The sequence below is a fragment of the Hyphopichia burtonii genome (assembly GCF_001661395.1).
Source record: "Hyphopichia burtonii NRRL Y-1933 unplaced genomic scaffold HYPBUscaffold_2, whole genome shotgun sequence".
NCBI lineage: Eukaryota > Fungi > Ascomycota > Pichiomycetes > Serinales > Debaryomycetaceae > Hyphopichia > Hyphopichia burtonii.
The window spans coordinates 1,433,786-1,451,597 of NW_017963729.1; the positions used below are offsets into that span (position 1 = coordinate 1,433,786).

The following is a 17,812-nucleotide window of genomic DNA, read 5'->3' on the forward strand; positions in this document are numbered from 1 at the left end:
AAAATACAAATGCAAAAAAAAAGGACACAAGGTGTAAATAAACGTTGAAATGAAAAAAAAAGAGTAAGACATAATGAAATCATTTTAGAGATTAGACTAAAAGAACAGCATTAACACATCCATCTCTATCAGGTTCATTTGTAATTTGAGCGTATTTACCCCAAACAACTTTACCACCAGCAGTAACCAAACCCAATTCAGAAACATTAACTTCGATGATAGTACCTTTAGTTAAAACACCTAATTGAGTATACATTGGAGATTGAGGGTTTTTCTTAACCCCCAAAATTGGTAAGAAAACAGTAACTCCTAATTCTGGATGGGTCACGTTGGCCTTTTTCTGTCTCAAAGCAGAAGGTCTAATGATTCTTTCCATTTTAACGGGTCTACGGGTGAAACCTTCACCAACAAAAGTATGTTTTGTAATCATTCTTTTCCAGGATTTAGATTTGGATTTACCAGTTTTAATAACCTTAAACATTTCTTCTTCAGAAATACCTTTGACCTTAGGTAATGGAACCGAAAATTTATCAGCTTTCTCTAATCTTTTTTGCTTGATTGAAGATGATATAGCTTTAGCAGTGTTATTAGTTTCACGATCCAATAAATATGTTGGTAATGCTTCTCCTTCATCTTGTTTTGGTGTAGATGGTCCTTTAACCTTGGATTCTTGGTGGGCCTTGATCTTCTTCTTCATAGCAACCTTTTCACTATAACGTTTCTTAGCAAATTGCTTACCTCTCCATCCTTTCAACTCTTGGGCATCTTTAGCTATTCTATGTCCTTCTCTGGCTTCTCTCTTTCTCTTTCTTTCTTCATGGTCCAATCTTCTACCATGTTGCTTTATGTGCTGTTCAATATACTCGTTTTGAGGCATCGTGCTTGACTTCTGTTTCTTCTATCCGAATAACTATATTCTTTTCTAAGAGGCAGTGATTCTTTCAAAATTTCGATGCTCTTCCTCTCAGAAAGAAAGAAAAAAAAAAATTGATAGCTTGTGCAACTGCTCGTATTTTATCTCATCTCCTCTTACATAAGCTCTTACATAAGCACTAAGATTATTTTTTTTTTTTTTTTTTTTTCATTTTTCATATTTCATTCCTTTTATTTCTGTTTAGTCTTAGAGTCTACCGTTTGATTACACCTATAAGTACGTACTTGTCAAGATGGCCACCAGGGAATCCGTGGACCAACTACTCACGGGTATTGCAGCTGCAGTTGAGACCACGACGCAGTCGATCCAGTCCATAGAACAAGATCATCTCGATAATGAAGATACTTTCCCTAGTATAGTTCAGGAACTTATGAAAAAACTAGGACTCGATAAACTAGAAGGGGTTTCGTTATTGACATTGAAAAACAGCTCGTTATTGTCGTATTTAAACAATCTTGCTCTTATAATTTTAAGTCACTTGGAAAGATTAGAAGAAGATTGTGAATTTGACAAGACAGAATCATTAAAGGAGAAAATGGTGGAAAATTCAATTATACAGAGGGTTTCATTAGAAAAAGGGATTAAGCCATTAGAGAAGAAATTAAATTATCAAATTGATAAAATGGTGAGATCGTATAATAGAATGATGGAAGATGAAACTAGAATAGAAGCTAAGATTAGTAAAGAATCCAACAAAGAATCCGGATCAGAGTCCGGATCAGAGTCCGGATCCGAGTCCGAGTCTGAAGAAGAAGACGACGCTCTTTCTTATAGACCAGATGCTGCAGCCTTGGCCAAATTAACTAAAACTTCAAGCAAAGCTAAACCATCCAAATCATCAGAGCCAAGTGAAAATGCTGAAGCTTATAAACCACCCAAGATTTCTGCAGTTGCACCACCCTCTGCTACCTTCAGTGAAAAGGGTACTGATAAGTCGTCTAATCGTAAATTACAAAGTATGGAAGAATATTTGGCAGAAAACTCTGAATTACCTCAAGCAGAAGTATCAATTGGTTCAAGTATTGTAAACAATGGTAGAGGAGGTGTTAAAACTGATAAAGATAGACAAAGAGAAGAAGAAATTCAAACTTACGAAGAAAGTAACTTCACCAGATTACCCAATACTCAACTTAAAAAGAGCTTCAAACAAAAACAAAACGAAAAGGCAAATCACTTTGCCGGTGAAGATTGGTCAATGTTTAATAATAATAGAAATATCCTGGAAGGTACTTCTAGGAAAAGAAAACCTACTTCTGCCTGGGATAAAGTTAAAAGAAGACGTTAAGCCTTTCTTTCTTTTTTTCGCATCCTATTAATATATAAATAGATTAGCAATACTACGGTCATTAAGGGTAATGTTTCACGGAACCAATGGAAATAAATGTAGTCCTTCAGGATTTAATAACACGTAAGTACCTTATATATACACCACCTTATACAAAGTCTCGATTCAAATCGTTTACCTTCGCGTTGCTGCTGCGGAAAATGATTTTTCGTTTTACGGTTTTCAAATGGCTGCTACATAAAGTTTAAATAATGACAAAATTGATTGAAAAAGAAAACAGTACACAAATAATTGAAGTAAATATATAAGAAATGAGCTGTTAGAAATGTATAATGAAATGACGAGGTGGAGGCAAAAAAAAAACATGGAATGCGTGATTAAGGGTATCATATTAATGGCACATAAAGTTACAACAGTTTATTCATTTTATGGTTCTTTTTTTTTTTTTAAAAAATCTTTGGTAATTTTTTCTTTTTTTTTTATTTTTTTTGTTTATACGGTTTTCATCTGGAAAGTTGGGAGAATTTTCAATTGGAAGATATCTATTAAACTTTCAAAGCTTTGTAGACATCACAAACTTGACATGTTTGTAAACCACAAGAAAATAATGTTCATAGCATTTTCAACTGGTCTATAGGAAACACGGCCATGATTAAATAAATAAATAAAAAGTAAAGTAAAAATAAAAAAGACACAAACTAATAATAACAAAGATCATAATGGAGTAATCCTTAAATACAACATTGAAAATAAACACATAAAAGGAAGAAATAAAGGATATGTAGAAAAAAAAAAAAGGACAAGTAGGATAAAAATATAAAATTGGATAAATTTAAAAAGCACCAAACAAAAGATCATTTATTAACCTTGATAGTAGTTCAAACCGGAAGGCACTTGATATTGTCCTTGGTTAATAATATTATACTGATGTTTTTGTTGTTGTTGATAAGATTGATTTTGAGTGTATGCATTTTGGTGATGTTGTTGTTGTTGTAAAAAAGTTGGGGGAGGAGGAGGAGGAGGAGTCATATTTTTAAAACCATTATCAAATAATGTAGGGTAATCACCATGTGTATTAATCATAAACTCGTTAGAAGTCATATTATTATTCGTATTCGATTGAGAATTTGAAACGGGAGCTTTTGAACCCGATGCAATTGAGTTAGTAACATGCAAATTAGTAGTTGGTGGATAACCAATAATTGGAGTATTTAAAGAAGAGTTTGGTTCTGAATTAAAACCATTTTGACTTGGAATAAAGTTTTTATTAACACCACCAAAGACATAATTTTGAGCTTGATTTGGTTGATTAAAATAACCAAATTGATTTTGAGAATTTTGATGATGATGAGAAGTGTTAATTGGTGGGGGTGGGGGAGGTTGTTGTTGAATATGAGGAACTGAAAAACCTCTTGAATGATTAATAAATTGATTCGAGGGAGAAGGATGATTACCTAAACTCAAACTTCTAGTTTGAATATGAGAAGGATTTGGACGAGAATCAGTTTGAATAAATTCACCATTAGCATTCATATTCTGGTTAAAATTGAATAAAGAATTATTTGAATTCAATGGTAAATTAACTTTTGGTTGGGGAGGTTGTTGTTGTTGGGGAGGTTGTGGTTGTTGTTGCTGTTGTTGTTGTTGTAGAGAGTTTTTAATTTTAGGTAAAGTTTTTGAATTACCATTTAAAATAATATTAATTTTCAGTTGAATTCTTTTACCAAATGAAGAAATGATTTTACAATGTTGAAACCACTTTTTAATAATTTGAATTTGTAAAGAATCATCAAAATTTTGATTATAATTAATTGGTAATAATAATAACAAGTTATCTGATAAATTATTTGAATCTTTCAAAAAATAATTGATTTGAGGATTAATTAAAATATCAATTAAAGTTTGAATAACATAATTACCATAAGGATCATTAATTAATTTATTTAAATCCGAATTTAAAATATGATAAGATAATTCAAATTTTAAATTTGAAAAATCCATTGATTTAAATTCATTATTAAAACAATTTTTCAAAAATTTTTCAATAACATTTGAAGAAAATTTTAAATTGCATAAATTATTAATACCAAATTTAATAAAATTATTAAAAATTTTAATATCAATTTCAATTGAATTAATTGAAATTAAATATTGTAAAACATAATTACCAAATTGGTCATTAATTAAATTAATAAAAATATCAAAGGAAAGAATTTTATTAGCAAAATCATTTAATTGATAATTATTAACATGATTAAGACATTTTTGTAAAACACAACAACCATGTTTATGAGTAGCCACAATATATAAATCATTGATAATTGAATCATAAATAAATTGACAATTTTCTGGATTATATTTATTTAAAATTTTTTGAATAACATGATTACCATTTAAATCTTTAATTAATTCAATAATATAAGGTTTTAAACCTTTAATTAATAAATTTAATTGATAATCATTATTTAAATTATCAATAATTTTTTGTAAAGCTCTAGTACCATGTTGATTAATTGAAATTTGAAATAAATTAAATTGTAAAATTTCTAAAATTAAATTTAAATTTGATTCATCACAGTAATCAATTAATTTTTGAATTAAATAATTACCAAAAGGATCAATAATTAATTCATATAAATAAGGATAAATTTCTTTAAAAATTATTTCAAAATTTGATTTTCTTAATTGAGAATTTGAAATTAAATTTTCATCAATTTTTTTTTGTAAAAAACGACAACCGTATTGATCTTTTGATAATTTTAATATTTCTTGTTTTAATTGATTTAAAGGAATTTTATTAATTGAAGTTAAATATTCTTTATCAATTTTAGAATTATTAAAAGGTTTTTGATTTTCTTTATCTAAATATAAAGATTCAATTGAAATTTGACGTTGATGATTAAATGGTAAAGGTAATGGAGAAGCTGATAATGAATGATTACTATTACTATGACTATGACTGAAACTTGAATTACGAGCGTGAATTCCATTCCCACTATTAATACTACCACCAGATGTACTATTAATACTACCACCAGTATTATTATTAGTTATTGCTGTTGTTGAATTTGAATTATTAGTATTATTTTTATTTTGATCCAAATTAAAATTGGGTAAATTCAAGTTATTATTTAATTTATTTGATTCCCAAAGAAACAGTTTTGAATTAATGGTAGATAAAGTTGGAGGAGTAGTTGGTTCAATTAAAGAATTAATTGAATTAATTGATAAGTTATGACCATGATTAAAAGAATTTGAATGATGATGAGTAGAAGAAATTTGATAATTTGGATTATTATTTGGAGGATTTAAATTTAAGTTAGACATGACTTGATTTGAAGAAGAAGAAATAGAATTATAAATTCCACTCATGAATTTATATAGGAAAAAAAAAACAATCTAGACGAGTCAGAGAACGACAGATTTCCTCACTAAAAAAAAGAAAACCCAAGGAGCACCCAACCTTTTGAACAACAAGTAGACAGGGAACAACAAGTAGACAGTGACAGTTGAACAACAAGTAGACAGCAGTCAGCAGTCAGCAGTCAGCAGTCAGCAGTTAGCAGTCAGCAGTCAAACAGTCAGCAGTCAAGCAACAGCGGTTAAGCACACAGCGGCAGTCAGACAAACACAAGAGGAGTCAAACAGCAGTCAAACAGCAGTCAAACAGCACGGGGTAAGCGTAGAGAACAAGCAACAGCACCAATAGCTCCAGATCAAGAGCAGCAACACGTCAATGGAACTTGTGGAAGAAGAAGAAGAAGTAGTTGGCGGTTAAAAAGTGTTGGACCAGAGAAAAAAGGTGTAAAATTGTAAAAAATGTAAATTTTTTTTTTTTTTTTTTTGTTCCTTTGAACTTTTTTTTTTTTTGTTGTTTTTTCTTTTTTGATGTCCACAAACACAAAATATTCATTTGGTACACAGAGGTATGGGTGTTGTGTTGTGTAGTGTAGTGAGTTATCGATGTTTATTTATTTGTTGCATGTATAATTGTATAACTGGATAATTGTTTGGAGGATTGTTTGGAGGAACGGTGGGAATTTGTAAATTTGCAATTTTAAACTTTTGTCAAAACGGATTATAAGTTTGGTGTTTGACTTGTATTGTATATTTGTATGTCATTTATATATAGGTTTATTTGACGGTGCCCCAGATTGTTCCTGGATCCTGATTCTAGAAATGGTGAATCCCTTAATGATGTAACCCTAATATATTGGGATAATTCACAAAATCAAAATTACCATCGCAATTAATTTGATCGCGTATAATGGATCCTGATTCGAAAGGTTGATTAGAATATTTGTGATTCATACCCTTTTGCCCCTTTTATTTACTTACCCCTAATAACTATTCGTGTATTATATAGGTTTAATTCGCATTAATTATTGAACGACCAGAATGGCAAGGTTAATTGGCTGCTAAACGTGACTTTCAGTGCTCAAACGCACCCAATCCTATTTCCCTTTTGGTCGGGCTGGTTCTGGCGAGGGTTTTGGGAGGGCGCCGACTTCCGCCGCGGTGGCCTGCGGTTTCCCAGGTACCGTTGTGACTGGTCTGCTCGGTGGATTCTTGCAAGGGCCTCTGCTGGGGTTGGCCAGGTGTTGCCCCGGGAAGAAGGGCTGGGCAAGTTGGGTTTCGTGAAACGGTTGCAACCTTTACTTTTCGCAGTTATTATGTTGGTACAGACACGCACAACAACAACAATAACAACATAATAATAAAAACATCCGTACATACATACGTGTACGCATATATATACGTGTTATATATATACAAGTTATATATATACAAGTTATATAATTACCCTACTGAAACCTTCCGGCGTCCACGTATTGGTTAATGATGTCCTCCTGGAAGACGAACTCGCCATGCTTGTTGGGGTCGTAGAAGTTTGCGAGGGCGCTATCGATTCGTCTTTTGATTCGGTCGTGTTGTCTTTCGCTGATGAGTCTTCTTCGTTGCTCTGTTTCTAGCGTGTCGGGGAAATCGCTCTTCATGAACCCTGGTGGTGAAGGGAACTTATCGAAGATTTGCGAGTAAGTTAGTTCTTCTTTTGATTCTCCGGTGATTTCATAAAACAAGTTTCGTTCCTCGGTTTCTTTCTTTGACATCACGCTGTACTTGCTTACCTTGGGTCTAACGTACTTGGGATTCTCTTTGAAATCTTGTAGTATCCAATTTTTTTCAGTGATTGGATTGGTGGTGAGGTTTATCATGATCTTGGAAGTATTGAATTTCATCTTATAATACTTTCTTAAGAATTCTTTTCTTTGTAATGCGGTTTGTGGAGGCTTGGTTTCATTCCTTTTGATTTCGTTGATCTGCTTGGTTATATCATTTAAGGGTTGGCTCATATCACTCAATGGTTGACTTATATCATTTAATGGTTGGCTTTCTAGTTTAATCGGTTCGTATTCCTCCTCCGAGTCTTCAATGATTTCCTTGATGGGTGACTTCTTCGGCGACACCTTCTTCGGCGACGATCTGATTGAATACTCATCTTCCGATGAATATTGCGTAGGTAATGCATTATACTGACTTCGGGTCATTTCTTCCTTCTCGACTCTTTGTCTTTTATTGGGACTCTCGTACTTGTTCTTATAACCCTGTATTTGTCTTTTCATTCGACTGTTTTCTTCTCGAAGCCTTTTCATCTCTTGGTTGACTATATCTAGTTTCCGGTTATACTCTTCTAGTATCCCTTGTTCGTATCTTCTCCGTCCATCTTCTTCATTCAAGTGTCTTCGGACCATCTCAGAATTGGCCCGGCTGAGCTGCGACTGGATGTCCTTATACATACGCACCAAAGTCTCATCAATCATCTATGTATGTGTGTATGTATGAATGTATGTATGTATGTATGTATGTATCTATGTATGAATATATGTATGTATGTGTGTATACATATATTTGTATATATTTATATATTGTATATATTATATATATTTTGTTTATAGCGTGTACCAACAAAAAAACTCGTAGAACAGTGAAAAAAAAAAAGTATCAACAAGATCCATCGATTTCACCATTCGTTAACCATTCGCTAAAACCCATCCAGACTGACAAATAATCATGTTCGGAAACTCAGGTAATTCATCGTTTGGTGGATTCGGCGCCAACAAACCGGCCTCTGGATTCGGTACAAACCCCACCGCCCCTGCTGCACCAGCTGCATCTGGTGGATTATTTGGCTCCAACAATACAACCGCCAATTCTACCTCTGGTGGTCTTTTTGGAGGATCTTCAAATACAAATCCATCAACTAATACTCAATCTAATGGAGGAATGTTTGGATCCAATACCAACACTCAATCTAGCGGAGGAATGTTTGGCTCAAATAACACCAATCAATCAACCACTGGAGGTGGCCTTTTCGGCTCAAAACCAGCAACCGGTGGAGGTCTTTTTGGGTCCAACCCTTCGAATCCCGGTACCGGTAGCGGTACTGGAAGTTCTGGTTTTAGTTTTGGAAATACTAATAATCCCCAAAATAATACTACCGGTGGAGGATTGTTTGGTGGATCAAATAATAATACCACATCCTCTACCAGTGGTGGGTTATTTGGTAATAATAATAACAACCAAACTAGTTCCGGTGGGCTATTTGGGAATAAGCCAGCATCGGGAGGATTATTTGGCGGGAATACCTCTAACAATACCTCAGGAGGTGGATTGTTTGGAGGAGCAAATAGCAATCAACAGCAACAACAACAACAACAACAGCAACAAGAAACTCAATTGACAGCCATGACAAGAGTTGGGGATTTACCACCTGCTGTCAAGAAAGAATTGGAAGATTTCGATACTTATATCAATACTCAGCATTTAATAGCCACAACCTTAAAATCAGACATGTATAAACATGATAATTTAATCAAATCAATAAATAAAGATACTGATTATCTTTATACAAAATTATCATCTACAAAACAAGCATTAAAATTCGATTCAAATCAATTGCTATCACTAAAAGAAATCAATAATGAATTAACGGAAGATATAAATAAAATGATGCATTTAATAATACAATTATCAACTCCAGGTACTAGATTATCTTCTTCATTTCAATTAAATGAATTTTTCGTTAAGAAAATTAAAAAATATTATGAAATATTAGATACCTATCAAAATATAGTCAAAGAAGCCGAGGAAGTCATTGGTGGCTTGGAACGCTCCTGTGTTGAAGGATTCGGAGGTTTATTTAACGTTGTGGAAGTTGTTAAAGATCAATATAATTTATTCATGGAATTATGTGACACCATTGCTCAAGTTCATAACAATCTCGGTAAATTGACCAAATAATCCATAAATTCCCGATCCTCTTGCATCAATGCTCTTCTATATATGTATTATTAGCTTTAATATAGATGTCTATATAATCATGTCTTGTAGCAAATATTCGTTTGTTTGAAAAAACTGGTGCACGGAAGGAAAAAACCGAGATGCAAGTCATCTCATACTAATCTCATTTGATGCTAACCTTCAAGTTGACTTACTCCAAAAGACCATACAGAATGTCTCGAGCTGCTTACCTAGAGAAATATTTATCGGGAGGAACCTCAAAGAAGGAGAAAAAAAAGTCAAAAGATAAATCTAAATTTAAGTCATCGGCAAATCCAACTGTTATTGTTCAACAGGATCCTGTAATACATCATGAAGATGAATCAGATAATGAAGTTAAGCCCAATGACGACCCAGAAAATGAGTTTGGTCCAGTAAAAGTCTCGGTGGGGTCTTCTAAGTTGAGCAAAGGTTTCAAGCGAATAGACGGAACTGAAATACCTAAGGACAGCTCAGACCAAAAACAAGTGCAAGAGCAAGAGCAAGGCCAAAAGCAAAAACAAGATCAAGACCAAAAGCAAAAACAACCGCAAAATAACCAAACAACCGTTTATAGAGACTCTTCGGGTAGAATAATAGATATAGAAGCCAAAAGAAAGTCTCTTCTAGAAGCACAGAAACAAAAGGAAATCGATGAACAAAACCGACAACAAACTATTAATCAAGGGGAGGCAGATAAATTACTTCAAGCAGAATTTGAAACCAAACTATCCAATTCGAAATCTTTTCAAGTCTCGAAAAGCGATGAAGGTTATATACGACATATGAAGTCGAAGGAAAGGTTCGATGATCCGTTACAAGTCTTTGACGATAAAGTTAAAACAAAAACAAGTTCGACTTCAAAGACCGGAAGACCAACCTATAATAAAGGCATACATCCTCCAAACAGGTTTGGAATTAAAGCTGGTTTTTTTTGGGATGGCATAGACAGGTCTAATGGGTTTGAAGAATTGATTATGAGAAAGAGAAACGAAATAAGTGTTGCAAAATTTAGTAATTCAATTAACGAATCATACAACGATTATGATTTTGATTAGATCATTAAAATTTATCTGGTTTTATAGTTAAAATATATAGAGAATTATTCATTCGAATGTCAGTATTTGTAGGGGGACTTCAAACTGTGATGTTTTCACCAGTTAAGTTAGCAGAGAGAAGGAAGGAAAAAAAAAAAAGAGAGAACTGATCTCAATCCATTAAGTTATCTAACGAACAGACATCAATGGAATGATGATAATAAGATATGCCCCCGCCTCCTGATATACCCGGGTTTTACTTTGATCCCTCTAAAAAAAGGTATTTCAAAATTACAAACGGTGGTCTTCAACAAAACTCACAATATCATAATAATGTAATCCAGAACAAAAAGAGGAAATCAGAGAATGACAAGATCATTGAAAGGGAGCAGAAGAAACTACAACTAGGTGAAGTGAAGAAAGATCCAGCGGGATTGAGTAAAGAAATCTATTATCAAAAGATGATTAGAGGTAACATACCAATAAGAAATATAGATCATATCACTTGGGATGCGATGATGTATTCAAAATTCAATAACTATCGATCATTATCCAATATATCTTGTTTGAGACCCAAAAACTTCAAAGCATTCGAGTCTTTACATCACGTTGAATATAATGATGCCGCGATTGTAGGATTTATTCGAGTGGATAATGTGGAATACACTTTATCTGCTATAGAAAGAAAAATAAGGATTAGAGCTACAGAAACATTTGCAAAGGGTCTGAATATACTTGATTCATCAGAGGAACTAAGGGCATGTTTTCAAGATTATATGCCGAATACTACATATGCATACAAGATAGATAACATCTTCACCTATCATGACTTATCACTAATTTCTTATGAGTTTGATGATTGGTGTCAACATGTTTTATTACGGTGGGTTTGGAAGAAGGATGACTTTGATAACTACTCGATCATTCCCATTCAGATTGGGGTTTTGCAAAAAACATACAAAGATTATCAAGTATCTTTGAAACAAAAACTTGTGATGATCTCGAGAGCTGCTGTTTTGGTGTTTATAATCAAAGATGATTGCTTAATCGAGCAAGAATGTTTCTATAGGTATCTTTCTGATAAAACTGTGTCAAATTCTAATCCCGTGAAAAGTTTTGACACATTGATCAAAGATGGCATGGAAATGGGCCACAGTAGACTGGAGTCGACAAATTTTGCTCATGAATCAAGTTTGATTGCCATGGATGAGGATGCTGATACTAATCATGACCCAGATAATGCAGAATTGGACGTTGCGCTGCAACCAAGATGTAAGAGCTTTATGAAGTTTGAGTTGATTAAGATCTACGATAATGAATTTTTCATATTTGTTCCACTGTCCCATACTGGATCAAGGAAATTAGTGTTTTCCAAGCTATCGTCAAATGCTGACTCACTACAAAACTTCATTATATATCATGAAGATAAAATAAGAGACTTTTTTGTTCTAGAGACTGATGATCCAAGGTTTTTCGATGTTTTAGTAATAGGAATGAAGTCTATCACTATCTTTAACCTCGAATATAGTACTATGATAAAATTTCGATATAAAAGCCCCAAAAAATCATCAAGAAAAGTCACATATATTAATAACAATTTTTCTGGAAGTAAGTTTCTGGCAATAATAGACGGCAATTTGATATTAAGGAATTCTAATACATCTTTTCAAATAACAAGCTTACTTGACCCACAGTTAATACCATATATATATGATATTGATATTGCATCTGAAATAAAGTGTGTATATCCTGTTAAAGTTGATGGGGGATTCTTTTTATTTATAACTGGAGAAAATTTATTGACAGTTTTCACTTAAGATGAAGATGAAAGCTTTTGACATATGGCATTAACCATTTACAATTCGTATAGTGTTCATGCAAGATAAAATTTCGTGAAGTGTATGTATTATAAGAGGACTAAATCAGGATAGTAATTACAAAGGAGAATTTATAAGTATATAATCTATGATAAGAAAAGAAAAAAAAAGTAGAGTTTAAAATTTTTTGATATAATTAATATAGGAATCATAATTGAAATTTCCAAATTTATAATCAACATCTAATAGTAATTTAATAGTATCTTGACTTTTATAAACGTATTCAGCAGGGATTTTGACCAAGGCATCGTTTAATTTTTCAGAATTATTATTTGCAATTAAACCATTTTGTTTAAACAATTTTTGTTGATTGAGGTAAATGGTTCTAGTATCACGGCCGTTATAGACTTGATCATTTGTTAAAGAGTAAACACCAGGATATCCACTAATTGCTTTAAAGTTTGATTCTTTAGTATTTGGAGGATGTAAAGGAAATAAATTTTGTAAGAGTTCATAAGAGGCCAAAGTGAAACCAAATTGAGGAGATGATCTAAACACTCTTGCCAAAGACCCTTTAAAGAAAGCACCCACACCTTCTTCTTTCAAAATAGTTTTAAAAGCGTGAGCAATACCATTATATTTAGTTTCCCCTTTCTTTTGTTCAACTTGTAATCTAGTTTTAATAACATCTGCAGGAGTAGTGAAAAAAGCAGCGGGAGCACCAGCTAAAGCACCACTAATTAATAGTTGCCAAGAGTCTAAACGATGTTTTTTATTTGGATTTGAAGGATCAAAATCGAATAATAAATATTTCAAATTAGCATAAGTTGGGAAATAAATAGCACTAAAAGGAACATCTCTTAATAAACAAGCAGAAGCACCTTTATATAAACCTTTAACCCCTAAAGTTTTGATAATTTGACCGGCAGTTAATTTTTTATGAGGAATTTCACCTGGTTTCAATACTTTATTTTGAGAACCACCTTGCATTTGTAATCTAATTTTAACAATTTCCAAAGGATTGGTGAAGATAACTTGACAAGCACCGGCAGAAGAACCAGCTAAAATTTCCCAAGGCATTGTAATTGAATTATCATCATCATTAGTACCAATTTTGCGAACTAAATCATTAACGGTTAATTTGATAGCTTTTTCAGGAGCAACCCCAACTAATTGAGCAGCTAAACCAGAATATAAACCTTTTAAACCTTCATTCTTAACAATTTTTTTGAAACAATCTAAAGAATTTTTATAAGCGGCTTTATGTCTTTGGGCTTGCATTCTAGTTTTAACTAAATCAATAGGGTAAACCACAGTGGCACCAATACAACCAGCAATTGAACCTAAAAAGAAGGAATATAAAGAATCAAAGATGGGCCAAAGAGAAAAATTATCATCTTGAACCGGTTGAGCAGCAGGATGTTCAAAAATTGAGTATAAACTTGGTAAATTATTATTATAATTTGGATTAAGAAAAGATATAAGGTCTTTTCTAGGAATTGTTTCTTCATTTTTATTTATGAGGTGAAATAATAAATCGAGTTCCACGATTGAAACTGGTTTGAAATTAGAAGATTTTAATAAATGATCATTTAAATGATTATATAAATCCTGTTTATTAATCAAAATATCCTTTTTATCTTGGGTAGTTGGTGGAGTATTAGCAATTGTTTCATTAATCAAATCAACTTTATTTAAACAATTATAAATGAATAAAACATTTGACAATGTAAATTCATCTTTATTGAAAAATTCTGGTAATGAATTCAAATTTTGTTTTAAATTTTTAGATAATTTATGATATAAATTATTCATCAATAATTCATTTAATTCATTTGAATCAATAGTACCCTTTTTATTGGCTAATATTTCAAAATTCCCAATTAATTTAGTAACTGGTAAATAATTTATCAAAGTTATAAAATCACTATATTCAATTTCTCCATAAGGTTGGAAAAATTGATTAAAATAAGTCCAATTCAACTTAATCTTCTTCTGTTGATAATTTGCATCAATGGCTTTATTCAAATTGTTTAACTGATTTAAACACTCATCATAACCCAACTTATTCGATTCAGGATTCTTCCTAATTAAATTAAATAATAACTTAAACTCTCCATCTTTAGCAGTTAAAGTATCAGTAAATTTAAGCCAATCTTCCTCGGTAACATACCCTTTAGCGTCTCGATCAGCAATTAAATAAAGTAACGAATACGATTGTTTAGGTAAATCATTTTCAAATGGTGATAAAATAGTAATAAACTGTGGTAAACTCAATGACTTCCCATTGGGTCCATCAACACTAAACTGGTCAAAAAGCTCCTTAGCTGACATTCTGACTTGGCCAATATGTTTTTCCAGAATAAACAAGTCACTATAAACCCGAATCTATCTCAATATATATATATTTCGGACTAAATACCCTAAAACACGTAAAAACTGAATTAGTTGTGGGGTAATGGGCTTTCCTCCAATATTAACCTAATAATCTGATTGGATGATTCAAAATCTCACGGAGAAAAACAATGTATTTTGGTCCAATTAAAGCACCAGTAACTAATCTGAATATACAAAAAAGTTACTCTTCTCGAGAATTAGAGTAACTAGCGTAGATTCCCACTACTTTATAATCTCGGTATACCAGTGATAATTCACAAGACCCAGAGTATATATGTCTTCTTTTATTTTTATTTTTATTTTTTTTTTCACCGGTTTCCCTTCGGCTCAAGGGAGACTTTTTCCAGCAGCGATGGTTTTGGTGGGGTAAAAAGGGTCAGCACCAACAAAGACCCAAACACCGAGAAGGTACGGGGGTGTCGGTGCTCGTCTCGTACGGTTTGGGGTGGGCCCGTTTGGTGGTAATACACCATATTGCAGCGGGAGCCTGGAGAGCTGTCTCAGAAGAACTGGGGGTGTGAGACGAGTAACTTTTATATGGGCCAGGTAGCGCTGGCGGGTTTCCTCGGGGTGCTAGCAGGGGTCGGCGAAATGGCCGTCTTGGGGTTCGAGTGAGCGTTTCCGTTTAGCGAAAACAAGTCCAGCACCCAAACAAGTTTAATTTTGGAGTTTGGCAGGATATTGTTAATAGTTGGCTCGTTCGATTGTGAGAGCCATAACGAGTAACTTTTATATGGGGGTCAGGTCCGGCACTAGGGGAATTGAAAGGGTTTGGTCTCTGTCTTGATTCAATGGGTAGGATATTGATCTTTGGCACACGACCGGCCATCAAACCTCGAGCCATTTGATCTTTAATTTTCACCAACTTAGTCTAGTAGGTTCCTTGTTAACCCGTTAAGGATTGTATAACAATGGCATCTGGTGCTCCTGGTAAGTACAGCTTCGCTTTTTGTATTGGTGAATACCGGACTAACCTTGATTATAGGAGGAAATTTCAGAACCTGGACTCCAACACCTCCGGAAAGAGGTTCATTCCCATTAGATCATTATGGAGAATGCAAACAACAAATGTTGGACTATTTGAAGTGTATGAAATATACTGAGAATAAAAATGCACCCAACTGTCGTATATTGGCCAAATCTTATTTGAAATGTAGAATGGATAACCAGCTCATGGATAAATCGGACTGGGCTTCGCTTGGTTTAATTAATTTACCGGGTGATAAACCTGAACCCAAAAAGGAGGTCAGTACCCATGAGAAGGATATAAATACTGATAAGCCTGATAAGCCTGATACAGAGCAATGAATCTTACATTAATACATCTTGTACATAATTTATTTCTTCACATATAATACATATCATTCTTATTCATCTTTAGTTCCATTCGAACTTTTGCCACGACCCCGGCCTCTTGTATTATTGCCTCTTCCACCTCTGGAGCCTCCACGGCCTCCACGGCCTCTGCTACCGCCTCTGCCTCTATTACTGGTTCCTCTAGGTTTGGCGTCCCCATTAGCCTCCTTAGCTTCTTCACTTGCAGGTGCTACTGGTGGAACTTGTTGATAAGCTCCTTGTGGATACGCAAATCCATTGACTGGTGGAACACCTCCATAGAGATGTGGTGGAATAGCCATACCTGGACCTGGCGGCGGTGGTGGCGGTGGGGCATGGAATGATTGACTTCCTTCACTCATAACATTAGAGTAAATTTGTCCATAAATTTGTTTGATAGCATCATTATTTCTGAAAACCTCATCATTATCTTTATTCAGTTCATCACTAGCTTGTGCCTTATTAGCAGCATCTTTGTTTTGTTTCAACAAGGTTAAAAGTTCATTGGATTTTTTAGCATTATTTTGTTTTTCCAATTCTTTCTTCTTATTTTTAGCCTCTTCAATTTGTTGTTGTCTTGCTAATCTTTCTTGTGCACTAATTGGTTTTTGATTCTTAGATGCTTTACTATGATAGACCAATTGCTTATTAGTCAAGTTTAAGACTAACGACGAATCAATTGATAATCCTCTATTGGTATTTAATTTCCCATTGAAATTATTACCACTCAAGATTGGATAATCAAATATAACTCCCAATGAATTCTTATTTCCAATTGAAATAATACTAACAACAGTACCTTTACTTAATTTTGGTACTTTACCCGAATCTTGAACGTAAATAACACGGTCACCTAACTCGAATTTTTGAGTACTTAATAGTTGATATGATTCACTTGGATCTAATATAGCTTCTTTTGGTACACCTTTTATATCTTTATTCGATAATGGTGGGGGTTGAGCAATATAATGTTCAATGTAAGTTTCAATGGCATTGAAACTAAATCTGGTTAAGGATTCACTTTCTAAACTAACAGTGATTAACTGCAGTTTGGCTTCTTTTAACCATTTACGAACTTCTTGAATTTCTTCACCACTAGAAACTTCCTTTACTTTTGGCATATTTCTTGTGTTGGAATTATGACTAATCAAATTGTTAAACAAGGATGGAAATTTATTTTGATAGTTTCTAATCAATTGAATTGCTAATGGTGAAAATTCCCAAACTTTACCATATTTTTGGGTGTATCCTAAAACTTTTTGACGACGAGCTTCGAATTTTAACTCTAATCCAATATTAACCTTTTTATTTCCATCCTCAAGCATAAATCCACTAGTAATTTGAGATAGGAATAAAGGATTGAGTTTCAAAAGTTTTGAAACTTGGAAACTTGGTAAATATTTGATTTCCTTATTCTCGACTTCTAATCTTCTCTTACCAATATTTGGTTCAGCAGTTGCTTGAATCTTATTAACTTTAATATTTACCTTTTGATTATCGGTATAACCAGCAACGGTAGCTGGCGCACCATAAGCAAATGCTCCTAAAAATACAACTTGTGATTGAAGTGGAAATTCTTCTTCAATTGAGATTGGTGGTCTAGTAGCATATCTTTCATCTTCATTGATAACTTCTTCAACTATTAATTGAATTGGGTAGACTTCAATCTCTTTAGAAAATGTTTTAA

At 33.2% G+C, this 17,812-nt stretch overlaps 11 protein-coding genes across 11 annotated transcripts; 6 read left to right on the top strand and 5 right to left on the bottom strand.

Moving 5' to 3' along the window:
- Positions 1-91: 91 nt before the first annotated feature.
- HYPBUDRAFT_147504 (uncharacterized protein) lies at positions 92-877 on the bottom strand (the record flags this gene model as incomplete). The annotated part of the gene is made up of 1 exon (XM_020220059.1): positions 92-877. One exon carries the CDS (start codon positions 875-877, stop codon positions 92-94), a length of 786 nt encoding a protein of 261 aa, XP_020078050.1.
- A 254-nt stretch (positions 878-1,131) lies between these two features.
- On the top strand, positions 1,132-2,499 carry HYPBUDRAFT_152223 (uncharacterized protein). Its single transcript, XM_020220900.1, has one exon. It carries the CDS (start codon positions 1,167-1,169, stop codon positions 2,217-2,219), a length of 1,053 nt encoding a protein of 350 aa, XP_020078051.1. The 5' UTR covers positions 1,132-1,166; the 3' UTR covers positions 2,220-2,499.
- On the top strand, positions 2,382-2,968 carry HYPBUDRAFT_193331 (uncharacterized protein). The gene has a single exon (XM_020222954.1). It carries the CDS (start codon positions 2,545-2,547, stop codon positions 2,854-2,856), a length of 312 nt encoding a protein of 103 aa, XP_020078052.1. The 5' UTR covers positions 2,382-2,544; the 3' UTR covers positions 2,857-2,968.
- A 928-nt stretch (positions 2,969-3,896) lies between these two features.
- MPT5 (Mpt5p) lies at positions 3,897-5,462 on the bottom strand (the record flags this gene model as incomplete). The annotated part of the gene is made up of 2 exons (XM_020223903.1): positions 3,897-5,074; positions 5,168-5,462. Coding segments are annotated over 2 exons (1,473 nt in total), but the record flags the coding sequence as incomplete, so codon positions are not given.
- A 1,560-nt stretch (positions 5,463-7,022) lies between these two features.
- On the bottom strand, positions 7,023-8,085 carry HYPBUDRAFT_152224 (ssDNA endodeoxyribonuclease; the record flags this gene model as incomplete). The annotated part of the gene is made up of 1 exon (XM_020220901.1): positions 7,023-8,085. The coding sequence occupies exon 1, from the start codon at positions 8,039-8,041 to the stop codon at positions 7,025-7,027; it is 1,017 nt and encodes a 338-aa protein (XP_020078054.1). The 5' UTR covers positions 8,042-8,085.
- Positions 8,086-8,252: 167 nt separating this feature from the next.
- On the top strand, positions 8,253-9,580 carry NUP49 (FG-nucleoporin). Its single transcript, XM_020220902.1, has one exon. The coding sequence runs from the start codon at positions 8,292-8,294 to the stop codon at positions 9,519-9,521; it is 1,230 nt and encodes a 409-aa protein (XP_020078055.1). The 5' UTR covers positions 8,253-8,291; the 3' UTR covers positions 9,522-9,580.
- A 111-nt stretch (positions 9,581-9,691) lies between these two features.
- On the top strand, positions 9,692-10,597 carry HYPBUDRAFT_105831 (uncharacterized protein; the record flags this gene model as incomplete). The annotated part of the gene is made up of 2 exons (XM_020218442.1): positions 9,692-10,027; positions 10,079-10,597. 2 exons carry the CDS (start codon positions 9,692-9,694, stop codon positions 10,595-10,597), a joined length of 855 nt encoding a protein of 284 aa, XP_020078056.1.
- Positions 10,598-10,803: 206 nt separating this feature from the next.
- On the top strand, positions 10,804-12,290 carry HYPBUDRAFT_147510 (uncharacterized protein; the record flags this gene model as incomplete). The annotated part of the gene is made up of 2 exons (XM_020220060.1): positions 10,804-12,184; positions 12,271-12,290. The coding sequence occupies 2 exons, from the start codon at positions 10,804-10,806 to the stop codon at positions 12,288-12,290; spliced, it is 1,401 nt and encodes a 466-aa protein (XP_020078057.1).
- Positions 12,291-12,570: 280 nt separating this feature from the next.
- On the bottom strand, positions 12,571-14,727 carry AGC1 (amino acid transporter; the record flags this gene model as incomplete). The annotated part of the gene is made up of 1 exon (XM_020222162.1): positions 12,571-14,727. One exon carries the CDS (start codon positions 14,725-14,727, stop codon positions 12,571-12,573), a length of 2,157 nt encoding a protein of 718 aa, XP_020078058.1.
- Positions 14,728-15,024: 297 nt separating this feature from the next.
- On the bottom strand, positions 15,025-15,706 carry HYPBUDRAFT_152226 (uncharacterized protein). The gene has a single exon (XM_020220903.1). It carries the CDS (start codon positions 15,632-15,634, stop codon positions 15,416-15,418), a length of 219 nt encoding a protein of 72 aa, XP_020078059.1. The 5' UTR covers positions 15,635-15,706; the 3' UTR covers positions 15,025-15,415.
- On the top strand, positions 15,483-16,128 carry COX19 (Cox19p). Its single transcript, XM_020222955.1, has 2 exons — positions 15,483-15,720; positions 15,776-16,128. The coding sequence occupies exons 1-2, from the start codon at positions 15,702-15,704 to the stop codon at positions 16,096-16,098; spliced, it is 342 nt and encodes a 113-aa protein (XP_020078060.1). The 5' UTR covers positions 15,483-15,701; the 3' UTR covers positions 16,099-16,128.
- The last annotated feature ends 1,684 nt before the right edge of the window (positions 16,129-17,812 follow it).